The following is a 22566-nucleotide window of genomic DNA, read 5'->3' on the forward strand; positions in this document are numbered from 1 at the left end:
AAAAATACAAAAATTAGCCAGGTGTGGTGGCTCACATCTATAGTCCCAGCCACTCGGGAGGTTGAAGGGGGAAGTTTGCCTCAGCCCAGGAGGTCAAGGCTGCAGTGAACTGTGATCATGCCACTGCAGTTCAGCCTGGGCTATTACACAAAAAAAGACTATAGTTTTGAGTGTATTTTTGAAATACTTTAGGGTATCTTAGATGCTAGTTGTCTATGTTGAATCAATTTCATTTTATGGTTTGGCAGTTTTAAATTCTAAGATTGTATTTAGAATTATAATCCATAAACCTAGTAATAGGCATGTATAATGCAAGACACCATAATTCCTGTAAACTTAGTTTTTGGATTTTTTCTCTCTTTTTCTATTTAGTTTCCATCTTTTATCCACAGCCAAAAGAGAAATCCTCAGACGCATCTGAAGGATCCGGACATGGTCTGGGACTTCTGGAGCCTACGTCCTGAATCTCTGCATCAGGTTTGAACCCTTTTTTTTCCTATTGTATTATATCACCTGGGCTGCTGTGTTTAATTATGCCTCCTCATAAAGTATCTCTCCAGTTTTGCCTATTTTATTGGAATTAGCTTCCTCAGATTTCTTGATCATGAACAATTTTGTGATGACTGGCTTTATTAATCATCCCCCGTTCATCAGCCTTAAATGATGATAATGATAGATAGCTAGCAACATTGTCAGTTGATATTTAGCATTAGCAGGGATGAAAGTCTGTAGTATAAAGTAAAGCTCTGTATTAGGGCAGTGAGGGGAAAATAGTACCAAACAAATTTGCTGTGAAAATAAATTTTGAATAACAAATTAGGCTAGTTTTCAGGTTGTTTTAGCTTTCCTTCATAGAATATTTTTTTTTCGTGTCCACACATCACAGAAACCTTCAGAGAATTTTGAGTTAAACTTTTGAATAACAAATTAGGCTAGTTTTCAGGTTGTTTTAGCTTTCCTTCATAGGATTTTGAGTCATAGTATTAGTGATTTACATATCATCCTGGTTTAAAATTTTTGTTTTTCTATAAGTGAAATAATAGTGGTAACCCTTCCCATGGAAAATTGGCTAGCATGTTTTATGTCACTGAATAACTTTTTGGAAATGAAGGAATATCTTTAAAATCTAGGATGTTTTGATTTAAGTGAAAACATTTTAGGCTTCGTATTTCTGTTCCTTAGGTTTCTTTCTTGTTCAGTGATCGGGGGATTCCAGATGGACATCGCCACATGAATGGATATGGATCACATACTTTCAAGCTAGTTAATGCAAATGGAGAGGCGGTTTATTGCAAATTCCATTATAAGGTACATGTTACCTTTGGGGCAGAGGGTACAAGGCTCCTACAACACAGCTGCTTGTTTTTCCTGAAGGATTGAGCAAAGATTAAGGCTTCTTCCACTTTTGATCAGTCCTGTGAGTATTTTGTCGGCTACTACCAAGGAGATAACTTCATACTGTCCAATTAGAACTGTGTGCGATTTTTCTTTAGTCTCTCTTTTACATGTGGCCAGAGGTAAGGCACGTGGCTGTGATCAACAGTTTAAGTTTCTTTTTTCTGGATCCCATGTCTCTTGCCGTAAATATTTAGAAAATGTGCTTCTTTTGTGCTGCCAATGGTTTAATGTTTGTGTACTGGCAGCTTCATGTTGAATACAGCTTTCCCCCTGAAGTGGGAATATCTAAGCTTTTGGTTTGGGCTCAAAGAGGATGATATAGACCTTTTGGCTAGGCAGAAGGAAATAATTTCCACCTAGTTTAGCCTAGCACATTTTTTTTTTTTTACGACTGGAGTGCAGTGGTATGATTATAGCTCACGGTAACTCCTGGGTTGCAGTGAACTTCTTGGCTCAAGGGATCCTCCTGCTTCAGCCTGCTGAGTAGCTGAGACTATAGGCACACACCTCTGTGCTTTGCTGATTTTTAAATTTTTTTATAGAGATAGGGTCTTGCTGTGTTGCCCAGGCTGGTCTCAAACACCTGGCCTCAAGTGCCTCTCCCACCTTGGCTTTCTAGAGTGTTGGGATTAGAGGTGTGAGCCACTGTGCCTGGGCCTAGCCTGGCTTTTCTAGAGTTCTTTTTGGAGTTTGGAATCAAACTCTAGAAAATAATAAAGTGCTATGATGTTTTGCCTTTCTTAGCTCTGAGTCATTATCCTGAGCATAGATACCTTTTAGGGCCCATAAGGGGGCTAAGACAGCTTGGAGCATATCCTTGTCACTTCCAGCATCCAGTAGCATCTTTCCAACATCATTTCTTCTAACCTTTTAAGTCATCCATCTATTTACTTAGCATTTATTGAGGTTGTATTATGAACAAGGCATATAAGTAAAATATTATACTATTTTTTAACATTTGCATTCATATAGCCAGATCAAATCAGTTACCTCTGGGGAGGGTTTTGAGAATGTTTTAATCAACTGAAATATTTTAAAGGACCCTCTTTTGGCATAAGTGTGGCATTTATTACAATGAGCGATATTACCAGTGATCTCTGGCATGTTAGTGATAATCCCAGAGAACTCCTGAGGGCTAGTTAAAAACAAGCTGAGAACCTCTGTTTCCAAATACTGCTGCTAAAATAAGCAGAAAGAAGTGGGCTTGTGACCAGTACTGGATAATCCCTGTCTTAATGATACCAAAAGCTCTGCTTTCTTCTTTATCTGAACAACTTAATGTAGGTGTATCAAACAGAGAAACTGTCACCTCTTTTTATATTCATAACTTGGATCTATAATCTTTGACAAGGAAAAATTTTATGAAACAGTTGACCCATTGGCTTGTAATTGCCAAAGGGAGCAGTTTAGTGTTACTTAGAGCAAGACTAAATGTTTATATCTGGGACAGCCAGTCTAGTTGGTAGCTTTGGAGTTACATCAACCTGAACTAAAATTTTCACTCTCCTAGATAACTGTGGCCTTGGCCATAGTATTAAAAGTTCTTTGAGCTCCAATTCTTGTCACTGTAAAGTTGGCAAAATATTACTAGCTGTACAAGTCCTGGAAAGATTGGATTGCTTGTGGGTCTGTTATCCTAGGGCCCTGTAGCCTGAGATCTATATGAATTCATCAGTCTGGATTATTCTGACCTTAGATGATTCTTTTCTAAACCTAAAGGATTCAGTTAAAATCAGAAAGATATTGCAATATTATTGTACAACTTAATGTATTAGGTCTGGGTGATCTACAACATGGTGACCTTCATTTTTTTAAATCCTGAAGGTGGCTTTACTTCTGGTTCAGTAGTAATAGTTCAAACCTTGTCACTGACTAGAGAGCTGGGATTTCTGTGGTAGAAATAGACTAGGGTTCAGAGTTGATTTTTGCTAAGGAAATCTTTCCACAGCATTTGGCTTGTTGGGAGGTCTTTCAGAATAAGATTACATGGTCAGTCCATCAAAGAACAGTATGATATGATAACAGGAGCACTTATGAAGGGAAACAGCTTCTCTGAGTTTTAATGGCTTGCTTGGAAAGTCAGAATATTAATTTTGCCTGCTCATAGTCAGAGAACTAGTTCCAAATGGCTGTACTGAAGTTCTTTTCAGCTCTATGAGCTATGATTCTATGGTTTATTTAAAAAAAAAAGGAATAGGGCAGGGGTGAAGGGATACTAGGTGAGCACAATCTCAGTAACTGATTTGAACGATCATAAAATGGGAATTAAAACTACTTAATGATAAAAAGGAGATCCTTTCATTTTATTAATCCTTTGTTTACTTTTAAGATATATTTTGATTTTTCTGGTTTGGAAAGTAACATGAGTATAAAAATTCAAATATAGAATACATAAAGGGAAAGATAGGATTAATTTTAAACATGAAATGTATAGATGGGACTCCCTCGACATTTAGAAGTATTGGGATAAGCAAGTAGAATTTCTTGTTGATAAATTTGTTAGTATCAGATTTGAACAATGGAAGTATTGTTGTAAAGAAAGTTTATTCGTTGGGGTGTGTTACTCATAAACCTTCAATAAATTACTGATTAAATGTTGATAACTTTGCCAATAAGTTTCCATTGGAGCTTCTTTCTTTCATTTTGTAGACGGACCAGGGCATCAAAAATCTTTCTGTTGAAGATGCAGCAAGACTTTCTCAGGAAGATCCTGACTATGGCATCCGGGATCTTTATAACGCCATTGCCACAGGAAACTACCCCTCCTGGACTTTTTACATTCAGGTCATGACATTTAGTCAGGCAGAAACTTTTCCATTTAATCCATTTGATCTCACCAAGGTGAGTCAGTAACAACTATATTGTTTTCTTTTTGAAGTCTCTTCTTACCTAATTAGAAAAAAAATCTAGTCAAGCGATTATAATGATGGGGAAGTCATATACAAAATATGTGGGGTACCATCTCAGAGTGCCCTAAGCTGTGAATGAGTGCTTATCAGCATCTTACTTCCACATTCCCATTTGTAATTTCATTGAATATGTATATTGTTATTAACAGGGAACAGATTGTGGAAAGCTGATGTACTTTTGCCTGGGGAAAATGTCAGTATTTACCACTTAACTATTGTGAAAGATTTAACTAAGGCACTCATCTTAAATTCCTATGTTTTATTGGATTTAAAAATTATTTTCATTGGCTTGATTGTATTTGATTTCTGGTATTTTTATGGGTAGCTTTGATTTCCTTCGGTTGATTGCCTGGTAATTGTGAATATGACATCATTTTCAGATTTGGCCTCACAAGGACTACCCTCTTATCCCAGTTGGTAAACTGGTCTTAAACCGGAATCCAGTTAATTACTTTGCTGAGGTTGAACAGATAGCCTTTGACCCAAGCAACATGCCCCCTGGCGTTGAGGCCAGCCCTGACAAAATGCTTCAGGTGAGCCTGGTGGGTTGAGATGTTCTGAGGCTGGTGTCCACGTGCATATGCACACACAAAATGTGTAGTTTGGCATGATCTTTATATGAGGAATTAACAAGAACATTACTTAAACTTTAATCTGGGTGCTTAGTTACCTTGTGGGACTCACTGAGGTGAGCTATCCTTCAGTGAGAATTCCTTGAATAAACCAAGGAATTCTCATTCAAGGAAAATTCTGTGATAGAGTCCTTATGTATGTGAAGACAAGAATGCTTAGTCTCTTAATTAAAAAAAAAAAAAAGATGTAATAGAAATACCTTAAGTGTTGGTAAAGCATCGTTTGTTCAGTCTAACTGATGGGAGGGAGTATGGTTAATTAATTATAATACCTTGGTAAGCCTAACTTTATTCATTTTCTTCTTCTTCTTTTTTTTTTGAGTCAGTGTCTGGCTCTGTTGCCCAGCCTGAAGTGCAGTGGCGTGATCTTGGCTCACTGCAACCTCTGCCTCCCAGGGTCAAGTGACCCTCCTGCCTCAGCCTCTTGATTAGCTGCAATTACAGGCACCTGCCTCCATGCCTGGCTAATTTTGTATTTTTAATAGAGACAGGGTTTCACCATGTTGTCTAGGCTGGTCTCAAACTCCTGACCTCAAGTGATCTTCCTGCTTCGGCCTACCAAAGTGCAGGGATTACAGGCATGAACCACTGTGGCCAGCCTCATTTTCTATTTCACAATGATGCTTGAATTTTTCCATTTGTAAAAAGAAATTTAGAGATGATCTTTATGAACTGAATGTATGCTGCCAGTGATAAAGGCAGTGGATTAACTATTCACCTTGCTATGTTATTAGGCCCCATCAGTATGTTTTACATTACTTTTAAATATACTTTTTCAGGAGTACCAAGAGTAAAAAATTCTACTTTGGATCAGAATCAGTAGGAAAATAATTGGCTTAATAATTACCATATAAATCAATCTTTTGTGTTTTTGGACTGTGACCATGAAACAAAGGTTAAAGAATGTGCCATAAATTAGATCACAGTGACCGAAGGTTACTTCTTACATAAGTGTCTGATGCCAGTTGAGGTTTCAGTCTACATAGTGGACAAACTAAGATTCTCATTTTAAAAAAAATAACTTTTTTGTTTATGACATTGGGGAACATCTGAGGCTTTCATAGAAAGTAAGGTTTTCATTAGTTTTTAGTTCAATTCAACTATTAAAAATTGAGTGCCGGTCTGTCATGTATGGTGGACTGTCTTGGGTGCCCTAACGTAAGGCAGAATGCCATGGTGAGTCCGAAGGCAAAATTTTGTCTGATAGGAAGTCGACCATGAAGTTTCATGAACAAGGTAGCATTTGAGATCATTTTGAAGAATAAGTAGGATTTGATTTTCAGTAGGTAAAATGGGGCAGGAGAAGGACATGAGCATAGGGACAAAGATGGACCATGTTAGGTGTGTTGAAATTATAAACAGTGAATCTTTCCTGAATGAGAAGAATAGAGTTTGGATAGATTCGTTGAGTGTATGTCAGAGAGGACCTTAAGTGCTTGAGTAGGAGTTTGTACAGTTGTCCCTTCTAGGAAAAGGAAAGCTTTCTTCAGTTTTGAGAAATGTGGTCTGGGGTAAATTGAGTAGAATCACTCTTCTTGGTGATAAATAGAAAAAGTGGGACTAGGGGGTGGGAATAGAAAAAGGAAAGTTAGGCAACTCTCAGAGGAAAAGCAGAAGTTGCATTGAAACCCTACAGTAGAGGAAGCCAAAACAACATAACCCTGGGCCCTAAAACTCCCTGCCTGGTAGCTGAACTAGATGAGGGTGGCCTAATGGGATTTGCCAAGGCATGAAATTGTCATGGGCAGAGCTAAGGCTGCATAACCCTGCTTATGTAGGGAGGGAACAGATTGAGGAATACAAGGTTACCTAAACTCTTTTCACAAGAGTCCAAGTCACCATGGGTCTCTGGGACCTCAGTGGGACCCTGAGGCAGTCAGCAGCACTGGGTCATAATTTGAAGAATAATGAAGATTTGAATGGAGAAATAGGCCCCTGCAAAGCAAATAAATGTTCTCTACATCATAAGAAAGCAAATGTCTAAGGCAGCTATTTAGACAGTGGGGAAGAAAGTCCTGAAAAAGGATGACAAGTAGAAATTAATATAATTTCTATTTGTATTAATTTCAGTTCTGGCAAATATATCTTTTAAATTCAGTGTACTCTTTATAGTTTTTTAAAAATGAGTTTTAGAAAGTGTTTTAAAGGGATTTCGTTAAGTTTGTGGAGTTATCGTTTCTAGCCTAGCTTTTCCCCTCTCTTCTTAGGTCATTTAGGTATGAATTCCAATATCATGGAGCCTATGAGGGTCCATGTAATTGGGGAGGGACTGTTGTACTTATTGAGGGGGGGGCGTATAATTGGGGAGAGACTGTTGTACTTATTTAGCCATTTGGTGACCACTAAGGAATGATTTGAGATTTTTTGAGTAGGTGAGTAGGGAGTATGTGGATTGTCTTGTTGGACTGGAAGTGGAGAGCCAGTTAGGAGGGCTTTGGAGTTATTCCTGCTGAGAGCTCATGAGTGCTGTAGCTTAGGCAGTGGCAGTATATTAATGGAAAGTGTTTACAGGTGCCTTTTCACAAGGTCATGTTAATAAGTTTTGTAACTTTATCCAAAGTGGTGAGCCACATCACAGTGAAATGGACAAATAATATAAGTCATAGAGAGATTATCGACAAATAATGTAAGTCATAGAGAGATTATCCCCCGAGGACCAGAGGATGCAGGTGCAGCCTTTCTTGCTCTCATGCTCTGCGGTTTATCAGGAGTTGGAGAGCTGGGCCTATTGCTTGAATGGGAAAGCCTTTCCCACTCACACAGGTCGAGCAAGGGAATTCAGGCACAGGGCCTTGGGGAAGGCCTAGATTTGAGCTGGTGTCAGGGTATGGCCTCACTGTGCCCATTTCCCAACCTTTGTTGGTCTCCACCCAAAGGTGGGGTAAGGTTGCCTGACAAACACAGGGTGACACAAAATTAGAATTATATGATAGAGACCACATCCAGGAGTTGCCCAGGGTGCAATTGGTGCGATTATATCTCGTATCCTGTTGATAGAGTCAAGAGCACAATTTTTTGAGCCAAAGGAAACAACCAGCTTCCAACATATAGCTGAGTTTTCGTCATGGCTATGTGGCCGATCATCTAAATATGAAATGATGATGGGAGGGAGTCATTCAGCCAAAAACAAAATATTGACAGAACAGTGGGACTGGATTAAGTCTGTTGGGATCAGTGATTTGGTACAAGGTTATTGCTTAAGTTGCCCTATTCAATTTGGCTTTTATTTTACCTCATAGAATTAGGGATATAAAAATACTTTTAAGGTTCAAGGCCAATGATATATTAAATGGTAGAAAAAATTGCTCATAGAACTATGAGTAATGAGAATAGTTCAATAATTAGATATTAAGATTAATGCAGAATTTATCATAAAGCTTTTTGTTTCAGCATTAACTGAAAGAAATTTCAAAATGCTTGCCACCCTGCCTTGGTTAACAGGGAACATAATTTAATCATAGATTCATTACCTTTGGCATTGTAGGGCCTTCATTTTGAACCATAGCTTTTTTTGTTATCTAGAGTCTCAGAGCTCGAAGTGTATCTGAGTTAATTCAGAAGGCAGCATGGGAGGTACTTTTTTCTGATCTTGCTCTGTTGCCCAGGCAGGAGTGCAGTGACACGATTGCAGCTCACTGCTGCCTCCCCATTGGGTTCAGGCAGTCCTCCCATCACAGCCTCTTGGAGTAGCTGGGACTACAGGCACATGCCACTGTGCTTGGCTAATGTTTTAAATTTTTTTCTAGAGACAAGTCTCGCTGTGTTGCCCAGACTGGTCTCAAACTGCTGGGCCCAAGCGATCCTCCCATCTTGGCCTCCCAGAGTGCTGGGATTATATATAATAGGCATGAGCCACTGCGCCCAGTGGGAAGTGCTTATTTGAAGAATTTCCTATACTGTTGGTTTTGTAGAAATCTGTTGCTTTTTGTTAACAGCAAATTATTGGTTCCTTCCCTGGAGTGGGGGTATGAGGAGGAATAGAATTAATTCGATATTTCAGTTAGTGAATGTTCTAGCAATATTTATTTTATAATGTGACACTTCCTTGGGAATAGCAAGTAATACTGTATGACAAGATATAACTTATGCAGAAATTACCTAGAACAGATGTGAAGATTTATGGTTGGCCATAGGGCCTGGGAAATTAAGAACTGTTTAGTTAGGTAGAACTCATTTCATAAGGTAGAGGCTTGACTCTTAAGTAAGGGGATAGGCAGAATTTTGTGGTAAGCATGTATAGAGTGCTTTGTACTTCATATTTCAGAATGAAGTTTACAGCCCATGCCTGTGTTATATGTTACTGCCCCTAGTCAGTGTCTATTGCATTTATTACTGCAGGGCCGCCTTTTTTCCTATCCTGACACTCACCGCCACCGCCTGGGACCCAACTATCTTCAGATACCTGTGAACTGTCCCTACCGTGCTCGAGTGGCCAACTACCAGCGTGACGGCCCCATGTGCATGCAGGACAATCAGGGTAGGCCTAAAGACGTTGGGCTCCCCCTGCGTGGGCAGAGGGCATGTGGAGCAGATGGGTGGGATGCCAGGCCAGTGGCACTCAAACTGGCCAGGCAGGACCAGGACCTCCTGCTTGGTGAAGGTGCTCCCTAGGTGCTGCTTACTGGGCATTTCCCCCACGCCCCCGCAGTGAAGATGTAGGCTGCCTGAGGACTCTCCATGCTTTTAAACTATTTTATTGAGAGTTCCCACCTCAGATGTTACTTGTATATCTGAGTAGTTAAAAGCAGGGAGGAAGATCTTTCACACTGGATAGAGCAGGCATCCCCAAACTACAGCCCGCTGCCCCCTGAGGCCATTTATCCGGCCCCCTGCCGCACTTCAGGAAGGGGCACCTCTTTCATCGGTGGTCAGTGAGAGGAACACAGTATGTGGCAGCCCTCCAACGGTCTGAGGGACAGTGAACTGGCTCCCTGTGTAAAAAGTTTGGGGACGCCTGGGTTAGAGTGTAGTGGCATCCAGCTTGGGAGTTCGGTTTTAGAGACACTTCACCCAAACAGACAATTTCTTAACTCTCTGTGAAATCACTGAGATTTAGACCCTTGGAAATGCAAAAGCCAAGAGTTGGAGTTTTTTGTTTCTCTTTGCAGTTCTGTTGTGGGCTGGAGGAGCAGGTCTAGCATAATTTGTAGGGAGCTGGAATTAGCAGGGAAACCTGGGGAGAAGGGAGTAGGGGAGACAGAGCAAGTCAAACGATTATCCTCCCTTCATTTTTTCCCAAGTGAATAAAGTCACGGGAATCAACTGGGGAGATGAAACTCCACCACATTTCGGATTTTTGGAACTCATTTATCAAACTTATGATATTTTTCTTTTAACTACTTTTTTTTTGGTGTCGTGTACAAACAGCCTCTAGTTCTAATTACTTATTCCAGTAAGTCAAGCAGAATACTTGATTAAAGTTTTTTCCTTTTACTATTCCACAGTTTAATATAGATCTTAGTTATCTTCTTTTCCCATTTGGGACATGTGTTTTAGTAATAGACTGCATATGTTGATCCCTTCAGAAATTTTACTGATGATTTCTATTTATAGCCACAGGTGTCTATATTCAAACAAAGTTTACTTTTCTATGATAAAAATAATACATGTGTCCTAAAGAAAATTTGGAAAATATGGGAGAAAGAAAAAAAGAGAGAAGAAAAATTCCCTTATAGTCCCAACAGCCAAAGGCCACAGCTGTTACATTTTGCTTGCTTGCTTGCTTGCTTTATTTAATATATTGAGACAAAGTCTTACTCTGTTGCCCAGCCTGGAGTGCAGTGGCATGATCTTGGCTCACTGCAGCCTCCGCCTCTGGGTTCAAGCGATTCTCATGCCTCGGCTCCCCAAGTAGCTGGAATACAGGCATGTGCCACCATGCCAGCTAATTTTTGTATTTTTAGTAGAGACAGGGTTTCACCATGTTTGCCAGGCTGATTTCGAACTCCTGATCTCAAGTGATCCACCTGCTTCGGCCTCCCAAAGGGCTTGGATTATAAGCATGAGCCACTGCACCTGGCCTGATTTTAAAAGTAGAGCATTTGGGCTGTGACCCTGAAGCTCCCTGAAAGAGCTTACTTGTTCCTATGGTCAGTGCCTTAAAGATAATCCCACTTTCAGTAAAGGTCAGAGCTCATTTGGAAGTAGGATTTTAAAAATTAACTAGGCACATTTCAAAGAGCAATTCTTAATGAAGAAAACACCGTGATGGCTGGCTGTTGGAGCATTTTGCTTTTCATACAGATGTGGCTGATCTGTTGAATTTCTTGAGCTGATAATTGGGCTTCATAATAGTATGATGTCCTTCCTTCCCCTGCACACACACTTGATGCCTTGATGAATGCCATACATAGGTATCTCTTGATTATCCACTGTGGATAATCTATTATGACAGTGAGCTGGCTAAAATTCCAATCCCAGTGTAACTGGTTTGCTCAAACCACTTCATATGTTTCTGGGCCGCTCCTGTTTAAGCAATGTGTGCTCAGGTAATGAAAGCTTCTGCCAATGTCAGCCCAAGCAAAGTATAGTTGAGAAAATAAATATGCCAAAATGAAAAAAAAAGAAAAGCCACATAATTTATTTCAGAAGTCATAGAAAATGTTTTGATTGTATTTGTCACTGTTTCTTCTTATAAGTCCAGATAAGTAAGTGCTAATATTAAAAAAAATCTTTTTTTATTGATCTGTGGAGGGTATTAAAGCAAAGCTACAATGGAATAAAGTCATCATTGTCAGTAAAGGAGAGATACCCTGAGAATCCTAGAAGAGTTTTGTAACGGAAATACCACATATGCTGTACTGGAGGAGACAATAAACCCAGAGTTCCAATCCCATATCTGCCACTGGCTACTGTGTGACCTTGCAGCAGTCAGGTCACACCACAGAGCTCCATGCTGTGTCTGTAGATTCAAGGAGCAGAACCAGAACTTTCAGATTTCCCTCAAGAATTTTGTGATGCAGTGTTTGAATTGAGCCCAAGTCCAAATGAAACAATTTTACAAGTTAATTTTGAAATGTGTCTTTGGGTCTCATCCCTATGTGGTGGCCAAATCAAGCCTGGATAAACTTCTACATGTGCTGGTAAGCCTCAGAGGACTTGATGGGTAAGTCTCTTTGATGTATTGGAAGGGACTTTGAAATTTATTCATAAAGACTCAGAATGTGGCAACCTGTGCAAGCATTTAGCAGATGTCAGTGTTCCCTAAGAATCTTCATACTACCTGCAGCTAAATGTGGGAAATTAAAAATAATGTGTGCATTGTGTTTATATGTGTGTATGTGTACGTGTGCATCTGATTAAGACTTAAATTTATTTCTCATCACAGTGATTACTTGCAGATTTACTTGACTATTCTTATTCCTAAGTGAATCTGGGTGGTTTTCTTTTGAAGGTGGTGCTCCAAATTACTACCCCAACAGCTTTGGTGCTCCGGAACAACAGCCTTCTGCTCTGGAACACAGCACCCGATGTTCTGCAGAAGTGCAGCGCTTCAACACTGCCGTTGACGATAATGTTACCCAGGTAATGACTTCTTTGTCTGCTACAGGAGTCACTTGCTAATTCTCCTTGTCAATGTCTGCATATTCCCTCCCCTCCCCAGGCCACTGCCCAAAGTGTCTAGTATGTCTTACATTGAATTCAAGGAAGACTTGTCTATAATACTAAATTGGGCCCCTTATTGGGTGGAGTTGAAGGGTTGTATTACTCTGCTCTTTTGCCTCAAGGTATGGAGACTTGTCTCAGTTCCTGCAAACTTTATTGAAGGGATATAAGGAGGGGGGCATTGGGGAAAGAGTGATCTCATGGGAATTTAAGGAATGAGCATGTACAGCTTATGTGCAGCCAAATCTAAGAATCTGAGCAGGACAGCCCAGATTCAAAATAGCTCCAGGAGCCTTGACCACAAGAGTGTGAGCATTTCCACTGCAGGGCTCGCCCTTCACATGGCTTAGTTATTTTCCGTCTGTCTGCTTCTGCTTGCCAATGCTAATTGATTATTTTTACCACATCTTCCTGTTTTCTCCTATCTGCCTCAGAGCTTCTGTTTTATCATTGTTGTGGCTTTTCCATGACCATCGCCTAACTCTCCCTTATGGCATCTTTCTTCATGTGTTGTTTTATTTTTTTGGACCACCTTTTACTCTTTCTGTCAACATGTCTATCTCAGATTCTAGAGAGACAGAATCGTATTGACTCGGCTAATCTTTTCACCCCAGGTTGCACCACTGGCCTTGGTCAGCCTCTAGTTAACTGCCCCAGGTCAAGTGCTCATTCTCTTCCCAGTCACCTATGGCTGCCCTAAGGGCTCTTTCAGTACATGCTATGAAGGAGAACCTTGGACTTGGAAGGGCCTGTGGGTGGGCAGGTGCCTCATTATATCACACACAATAAAATAATAAAGGTATAGTGGTTCTAGAGCTCTGTTTGAGCAGTTAGTGTTAAACTTAGTATTTAAATTAGATCAGAACCTATTTCTGATTTCTCGGTTTGTGAATGTGGGTTCCAAGTAAAATATACTTAAATACATGAATTAATTCACTTGTGAGAACATCTTTGTTTGAAAAGCATTTATGTATATACATATATGTGTATATATAAAAATGAAATTACATTATTGTAGGATAGAAATCATTTTTGGAGGCTCTTAAAACATTTCCTACAAATCTTTTATATAACTGCTTTATTTTTGGTGACGCAGATGACACCAAATATATTACAGTATATTCTCTGCCTCTCAAGAATTTTGCCTATGTGAGGTCAATACAGGTATAAAATCAGTTCATACAACCCCTGCAAAAATTAATGAGGCTATTGCTTACATATGAAAACTTATTATTTGCTCATCCTTATTTTATCGAGAGAATTTGTCATCACTATGTAGGGTGTAGTGTGATTTTTAAGTAATAACAATACTGTTGTTATAATTCTGTAATGATGAGTCACATGGGAAATACATAAGAAGGTCAAGATTTATTCTCTTAAAAATGATTGGGCTTACATCTGTCTGTGGCACACTAGCTTGTATCACACTTACTCTCTCGTGGAGAACATTGAACATGTAGGTAAAACACATAAAGCCTTTGTCTTGGAGAGCTGACAAAACAACAAGAATTTAAGGGACCAAGATCAAAGATAGAGAAGTGCAGAGAAGTAAGCTTGACATTTGGTTTCCTTTCTTCTTAAGGTATTTGTTAACTTGTAAGCACTGATCCAGAAGCTGAGTGGTGTTTACCACAGTCTCGTGAGTCTGAAGGGACAAAAATTGGAATTCAAGGTCTGTTAAGAAGCATAGCCTCTAGTTATACTCTAGTCTTTCAGTTGAAATACCTGAAGAGCCATGCCTATGAGTAAAGGCAAACATGAAATAAACTTGCCCTCAGAAAACCTGGAACACAACTTTGCCTCTGCCGTGTCTCAGATTGGATTAAGGTGATCTATCTCTATGCCATCTGCGAGAAGCAAACAAAATTTTCTTTGGTGTAAAATAGAACCTCAAATGATCTCTAGACCTTTTATATGGAAATGTTAAGCATTCAACAATAAATGACCAGGCACCTAACACATTAACACCTTATGACTGAAAATCAGGAGAGAGAAAAGACTCCCTGCAAACTGACAGTAGAAACAAACCTAATGGAGGCTTAAATAATGGAACTTAAATAATGGAACAGGTTTTAAAACGACTAATAGGTTTAAGAAAATAAATGAGAGCATGAAGAATTTAGTAAGAGAGCTTTAAACTATAGAAAAAGAGTTGAATGGACATAACTAGAAAATGCAACAACTGAAATTAGAATTTATTATGACTTTTAAAGGAGGTTAACATGGCTGAAGAGAAGATTAGTGAATTGGAAGATAGAACTTTAGATATTATCAAGACTACTTTATTTGAGAAGTTCAGTGCTACAGTGAGCTGTGGTTGCTCCACTGCATACCACCCCAGGTGACAGAGTATGTACACATACTTTTTTTTTAAACTTTAAAACTGTAGGCTGGGTACAGTGGCTCATACCTGTAATCCCAGCACTTTGGGAGGCTGAGGCAGGTAGATCACCTGAGGTCAGGAGTTTGAGACCAGCCTGGCCAACATGGTAAAACCCATCTCTACTAAAAACACACAAAAAATTAGCTGAGTGTGGGACCTGTAATCCCAGCTACTTGAGAAGCTGGGACAGGAGAATCGCTTGAACCTGGGAGGTGGTCTCAGCAAGCTGAAACCGCACCATTGCACTCCAACCTGGGTAACAAGAACAAAACTCTGTCTCAAAACAACAGCAACAACAACAACAACGAACTGTGGATTAACCGAGTCTCTGAAAAAGAAAGTTTTTTTGTTTTTGTTTTTGTTTTTGTTTTTAATGGATTTTATTCAGTGGTGTGTTGATAAATATTTAACAGCTGACTCCCTGGGGAGAAAGCCCTGGTTTGTAGTGTTTATCCATTTTCATGGTGGAAATATTTCACAGGGCTGATTTCAAGCCACCAATGTGATGTCACTAAACCTGTGGCATTGCAAAATGGTGTACAATATCATATCACTGTTATATAGTATTTCACCCATAGCAATACAGTAGACACAAATGACTTCAAAAACCTAACTAATATCTATTAATTAGGAACTGATGTTTTGAGTATTACTTTTGTTTGCACTATACTTAATTGTAAGTTTATGTAATTTAATCTTTATAATGGCTGTATTTAATAACTTGCTCACAAAATTCCTGAAAATTTGACAGTATTCTACTTTCATAAGCAAGCTGGCTGTAACATTCCACTGGAATTGCAGGAACAAATTCTTACAGTTCAAGATGTTCAAGATTGTAGATTGAGGTGACAGGCTAAGGTATAGATTGAGGTTCAAGATGGCAGATGGAGATGGCACGAGAGGCCTTTCTTCTACTTCTAACATATGGACTTGCTAAATTTTTGTTTTTTTAAAAAAAATTTTGCTGCCCTAGTTTTCCCATAGAAGGGTTAATTTTTTTTTCTTTTTAAATAATGAAGCTGGGCTAAAGAAACAAAGTTTAATTTCCAAATCCCACAAATGAAGAAGGAGAGTAGTGAGTGAACTTTGAAAGCAAGTATCTCATAAGGGTAACCAGACCTGATTTGTATCTTACAAAGATTTTATGCCTCTAGAGGGTTAGGAGTTGAAGCCATAGGCTTTACGTCTTGCCCAGAATTAGAGCTCAGCTCTTTGCATAATGGTGAGAACCAGGAAAGAGCACCTCAACTACCCCTCAGACTGAGGATGCAGCTTGGAAGCATGTGGGCTCTCAATGGAAGCAGCCAACTCTAAGAAATTGGGAGTCCTTCCGCTATGCTGTGCTCAAACGAGGTCCCTGCGTTCTTATTCCCAGTTGGAACCATGAAAGACTTTAACTGAGAAACAAGTGAATCAGTGAACCCTGTTAGGCCTTTGCAGAGATTATGAGAAAGCCACCACAGGCAGACACTTACAACTAGGGTACATTTGGTACTTTTGCAGAAGATACCTCCTGTTGAAGGTGAGTCGTAGTGAAAAATTATAATGCATACAAGGAAATCCAATGAGAAATTACACATGCAATAGATGGAAGAATCATAGACATGATAATTTGAAAGAGGCTTTAAAATGAACATATTTAAGGAGATGCAGAAAGGAATATTATCAAGACAATAGGATATGAGGAGAAAAACAAAACAGGTAAATTTGAAAAATAACCAAATAACATTTTCTAGAAACAAAAATTACAATCTGTGAAATAAAAACTCAACAGATAATAGCAATCTAGTGGATGTTTTCACAAACGACATGAAATACAGCTGAAGAGAGAATTAGTGAATTGGTGATAGGTCTGAGAAAGTCCCCAGGATATAGTACTTTGATTAGATTGTGTTAATCCAAAATATCAGGTGTAAACTTTACTCAAAAATTTAAAAACATAATTATAGCCTGATATTTGACTACTTAGGGAAATGATGCATCTCTTAATATTTATGAAGTTGATACTTTGGATAATTGGATATTATTGGACTTTATAAATATTAATAGAACAGTGCATAGAACAGAGTCTGGCGCATTATAGATACTCAGTATTTGTTGAATGAGTGACTGAATGAAATGTAAGAATAAGATCAAAGCTACAACCTTTTGATTTCACGATTGGGCAGAGGCTGCTTGGATTCACATACCTGATACTAAGCTCCTATTTTAAATTTATGGATATTTTAGAGGTAAACCCAATAATCTAGTAAAATATCACTATTAATATGTCTTATCTAAGAAATATTGGCTTCTGAATACAGATATACATGTATAAATGAAGTAGTTTTTTAGATATATTATCTATCTATAGTTAGTTATCTATCTAATTATATCTCTAGCTAAATGAATTAGTTTTTATTTTTCTCCATGGTTCTGGGTGAATTGAACAAAGGTTGTGTTGTTCTAAGTTTACATTCAAGGGCAGCGTACACATTTTAGACTTGTCAGTATTAAGAATGTGGTGATGTTTTCAATTGTAGATCTATTTATAAGTGATATATAGCAGTTACGACAAGACATTATTAAAAAACAATTATGAGCTATTAACAAATGAATTTTACTTATTTTGCTTAAAACAAAAAGTGAAGAACACAACCCAAATGACAATTTTAGTTGTAATTTAAAATTATTCTTAAATTCTAAAGTTTTAAAATCATTTATTTTTTAAGTGTTGTAGTAGGTGAACTTTGTTGGTGATAAATTGGTGACTTAATTCTCTGCACTTGCTCTTTTCCCTGAGCAGGTGCGGGCATTCTATGTGAATGTGCTTAATGAGGAACAGAGGAAACGCCTGTGTGAGAACATTGCTGGCCACCTGAAAGACGCACAACTTTTCATCCAGAAGAAAGCGGTGAGTCTTTGTAAGCTGAAGGGTGCCCTCTGCTGGCCTGGGAAGACAGTGCAGCTCTGTGGGAGAAGCCTAGAAAGGAAGTACCATTTCTATTTTACTTGACATAAGGGAACTTAAAAAAAAAGTACTAGTAATCCCCAACCAACTTCTGATTATTTTCTTTTCATGTTTTATCTGGTCTGGCATATCCATCAGTCCTTAGCTGTTTGTCCAATGTGTACTCATTTAGTTGTATTCACAGTGAATTTTATCCTATGCTGTTTAATTCGGCTGCAGCCAAGTTCCATGCAGGATAGTAAATGACCAATTTCAAAATGTGAGTCCTCCCGCAATTCTACTTACACGTTGGATGATAAGAAATATATCAGCTGGATGTGATGGCATGCACCTGTAGTCCTACCTACTTGGGAAGCTGAAGTGGGAGGATTGCTTGCCAGCCTGGACAACATAAGGGAACCCTATCTCTAAAATCAGTCAGTTAATAAGTCAGTCTGTCTTTCTTTTCTGCATTTTTATGGTTTGAAACCTGTCTAAAGGGTTAATGTCATGATACCTCGATCCCTCTTCAGATGCAAACTAGAAACTTGGCATGATTTCTGGAATAAGAACTGCAATGCTTCCAAAAGGCAGGCTGGACTTCCGTGCTAAGGTGCTGGGGTATTTCTGATGGCCACTCATGTAGCTGCATGAAGCCCTCTCACTTCTGGTTTCCTGGCCTGTTCCAGAGCTAAGCTTTTTGCAGATCTGAAATCCCCCTTTTTCCTTGGCCCCTAGTTGCTGCTTCTCTGTTCCTAGGGGCAGCTGGGCTAGCAGCTATCTGGGCTGTGTCCGAGGGCCTGCGTTCAAGTATCAGCAGAGAGCCTGACGGGTGCTTTGTGTGGTAGGCAGGGCAGGATTTATCTCATTTTACTTGAGAGAATGGATAAGACAGCTTGCAAGTAGCAGACTGGGCTGGAACCCTTGGCATTCTCCTTCCACATATGCTGAAACTGCAAGGCTTTTATGGGTTCCCAATACCCTGCCTCCTTTTGCTATCCGCTGGGGAATTCTTGCCTGAATATATGGAGTTGTGCTGCAAGTACCAGTGTTCTTGTATCCTTCACATTAACTTCAGGCTGTGTTGGGGCCTGTTTCTTAATGTAAATCACTGTAATTTGTTAAGTACTTACTCTGAGGTCACTCTTTCCGTGCAGTAAATGCAGCTCACATCCTCAGCATTTTTCTCACAGTATCCTGTGAGGTAGGTTGTGTGGGTTTTTTTGTTTGTTTGTTTGTTTTTGAGATGGAGTCTTGTTCTGTCACCCAGGCTGCAGTGCAGTGGCATGATCTTGGCTTACTGCAACCTCTGCCTCCTGGGTTCAAGTGATTTTCCTGCCTCAGCCTCCCTAGTAGCTTGGACTACAGGCATGCCCTACCATGCCTGACTAATTTTTCTATTTTTAGTAGAGTTGGGGTTTTGTCGTGTTAGTCAAGCTAGTCTTGAACTCCTGACCTCAGATGATCCGCCTGTCTCAGCCCTACAAAGTGCTGGGATTACAGACATGAACCACCGTACCCAGCCTAGTAGTTGTATAGTTTTTTTTCCCCAACAATGAACAATTCTCTAATTCTTTGTCAGCGACTGGGTATCCTATAACTCAATTCAGTTCTAACAGTAACTCTTGGAGCTAGAGTCAGAACCCAAACACTTCCCACTTCAGATGCCAAATGAGGTGCCTTGGCTATGCATACTTCTGCAGATTCTGACTGCAAATTAGGGGTTCACACACCCTTTCCTCAGTTTTGATAATTTGCTGGAAAGACTCATAGCACTTAGGAAAATGATTTACTTATGATTACTGATTTATGATAAAGACAACTCAGGGATAGCCAAATGGAAGTGGGGCACAGAGGAAGCCCTCGGAGCTTCGGTGCCTCCCTGGGGGGACCACCATCCCAGCACCTGGATGTGTGCACCAACCCAGGTGTTCCCTGACCTTGCTAGTTGCAGGCTTTTCTGGAGGTTTTAGGACATAGGCATACTGGATGAAATCATTGGTTATGGGTGATTGAATACAGTCTCCAGCCCCTCTCCCCTCACTGGAGGTTTGGGGGTGGGCCTGGAAGTTCTAACCTTCGAATCGCATGCTTGGTCTGCCTGGTACCAGCCTCCATTGGGAAGCTATCTCGGCCCCCATGAGTCATCCTAGTAGGATACAAAAGGTAGTACATTCCAAGAGTTTTAGGTGTGTGTCAGGAATGGGGACAAAGACCAAATATTTATTTAAAAAAATTATACCAATTAGGCATCATTATCTTGCTCATTTAGGCAGAGGGAGCTTTAGGGAGAAGCTCAGTTAAGTTGAGTGACCTATCGGAGGCTGCTCAGCCAGGACATATCAGAGCGTTCACTGGACCTGCGTCTTCCTCTGAGGCTGGCGTTGTTAAACACCCCATGGCGCTGCCTCCTGCCAAAACGTCTTTCCTCCTCTGTGGAATAAACTCTGGGAAACTGCAGTCACTGGGGAGTTTGAGTAATGCTTGCATTTATTTTCCTTTGGCTTCAGGTCAAGAACTTCAGTGAGGTCCACCCTGACTACGGGACCCGCATCCAGGCTCTTCTGGACAAGTACAATGCGGAGAAGCCTAAGGTAAGCTTGGAGCAGCCTGACCATGCAGAGGCTGTGCGCTGGGTTGTAGTAGGCGTGGCTCAGTTACCACTTAGCGTTTAACAGTCTTCAGGGGCCATTACCTGCCACTGTTAGATTTCTTAAGCAGCTGTGTAGAAATTCATTTGAGAGATAAAGAACTCACCGGCAAAACACATACTCTTCATTTTAGCCCTGGGCAATTTAAGACAGTTACTAAGTGAATGAATTCTGAATTATTATTTTCACTTGCATACGTATTAAAACTAAGTAAACACCATGTTGCTGCCTATGAGGTGATTAACCTGTCCGTCTTATTCTCTTAAAACAGAACGCGATTCACACCTTTGTGCAATCCGGGTCTCACTTGGCTGCAAGGGAGAAGGCAAATCTGTGAGGCTGGGGCCTGCGCCAGTGCAGCAAAGCTTAGCGTTCCCCCGTGTAACCCACTCATCATTGCATGAAGCTTCTCCTGGGCTAGATGCGCAAATGCAAGCAAATGGCATCAAGATAGAGAATCCCGCTTTCTACAGCAAATCGTGTCACAATTTTAACGCTATTTCCCCAGGGGAAAATGAAGGTTAGAATTTAACAGTCATTTTTAAAGGAAATATTTGTTTTGACAGTTTGTTGGATTATTCATTTAAAATGACTAGAAGAAAAGTTTCTAGCTACAAATATGGTTTTATTTGATAAAACTTGTGGAAATTATATATGTTTACATATCACCTCACGGCCTATTATATTAAAATATGGCTATAATTATATAAGAAGAAAAGATAAAGATGATCAACTCAGAAATTTTTATTTTTCTAAGGTTCTCATAGGAAAAGCACATTTAATACACTAGTGTCATCAGAAACTAACTTGTGCACCATCATGGCTTCATGTTTATTCCTGCTTGTAATTGATCAAATTCATTTTTTTCACTTGGAATTACAATAATCTTAATTCAGCACTAATTTAACAACAGATCAATTTGTAATTGCTTACATTTTTACAATAAATAATCTGTACAAAAGAATAGAGATGGTATTTGATTTCTTTTGATTCCATGTATAACTCCTGAAGTACCACCAGATTCTTAATTTGAATGTCATCATTTTCAGATGTTTTACCCTTAAAAATGGAAATGTCAGTATCTCGAGGACACCATGTTATGTATTTAAATCTATAGCCTTTGGTAAGCTTTCTGAGACACTGATAAAATAGCAAATGCTCTAACTTTGAAGATTACTTAAATCTCTTGACCATTCTCTCACTTACCTATGATTGAGTTTTTAAAATTAGGGCTCAGAACCACTAGTTATTTTCCTCCTCCTCCTCCCCCCCCCCTTTTTTTTTTTTTTTTTTTTTTGAGATGGCGTCTCACTTTCTCACCAGGCTAGAGTGCAGTGGCATGATCTCAGCTCACTGCAGTCTCTGCCTTCTGGGTTCAAGTGATTCCCCTGCCTCAGCTTCCCGAGTAGCTGGGACTACAGGCGCTCACCACCACGCCTGGCTAATTTTTGTATTTTAGTAAAGACAGGGTTTCACTATGTTGGCCAGGATGGTCTCGATCTCTTGACCTTGTGATCAGCCCACCTCGGCCTCCCAAAATACTGGGATTACAGGTATGAGCCACTGCTTCTGGCCTCCTTCTTTTTAAAACCGGTATTTGCCTATCATGGTTTAAAATCACATGAAACACTTTAAAGATGCATTCTAAATGCTAAATAAAAATTTATTTTCCTTGAAAATCTTTATTTTGTTCATATTCGAAACCAGTTTGTGCTGGGTGTGGTGGCTCATGCCTGTAATCCCAGGACTTTGGGAAGCCAAGGCAGGAGGATCACTTGAGCTCAGGAGTTTGAGACCAGCCTGGGCAACATGGCAAAGCCCTGTCTCTACAAAACATATAAAAATTATCTGAGTGTGGTAACACATTCCTGTAGTCCCAGCTACTGAGGAGGCTGAGGAGGGAGGATCTCCTGAGCCCAGGAGGTTGAGGCTTCAGTGAGCTGTGATTGTACCACTGCACTCCAGCCTGGGCAACAGAGTGAGACCTTGTCTCAAAACAACTCACAGCGATAACAACTAAAAACAAAACAAAAAAGCAAATCAGTTTGTACTTTCAGGA

The 22566-nt window shown here is 39.7% G+C and overlaps 1 protein-coding gene across 1 annotated transcript in view; it reads left to right on the plus strand.

The window, feature by feature from the left end:
* CAT (catalase) overlaps positions 1-21471 on the plus strand; it is a 35992-nt gene extending 14521 nt beyond the window's left edge. Inside the window, exons 5-13 of the mRNA XM_003919976.3 lie at positions 373-477; positions 1183-1308; positions 4048-4239; positions 4688-4840; positions 9278-9416; positions 12333-12463; positions 17713-17820; positions 20367-20450; positions 20779-21471. Coding sequence (XP_003920025.1) covers positions 373-477; positions 1183-1308; positions 4048-4239; positions 4688-4840; positions 9278-9416; positions 12333-12463; positions 17713-17820; positions 20367-20450; positions 20779-20844 — 1104 coding nt within the window. The 3' untranslated portion in view covers positions 20845-21471. The remainder of the gene's footprint in view (positions 1-372; positions 478-1182; positions 1309-4047; positions 4240-4687; positions 4841-9277; positions 9417-12332; positions 12464-17712; positions 17821-20366; positions 20451-20778) is intronic.
* Positions 21472-22566: the final 1095 nt, after the last annotated feature.

The sequence above is a fragment of the Saimiri boliviensis genome, chromosome 6 (assembly GCF_048565385.1).
Source record: "Saimiri boliviensis isolate mSaiBol1 chromosome 6, mSaiBol1.pri, whole genome shotgun sequence".
Classification (NCBI taxonomy): Eukaryota; Metazoa; Chordata; class Mammalia; order Primates; family Cebidae; genus Saimiri; species Saimiri boliviensis.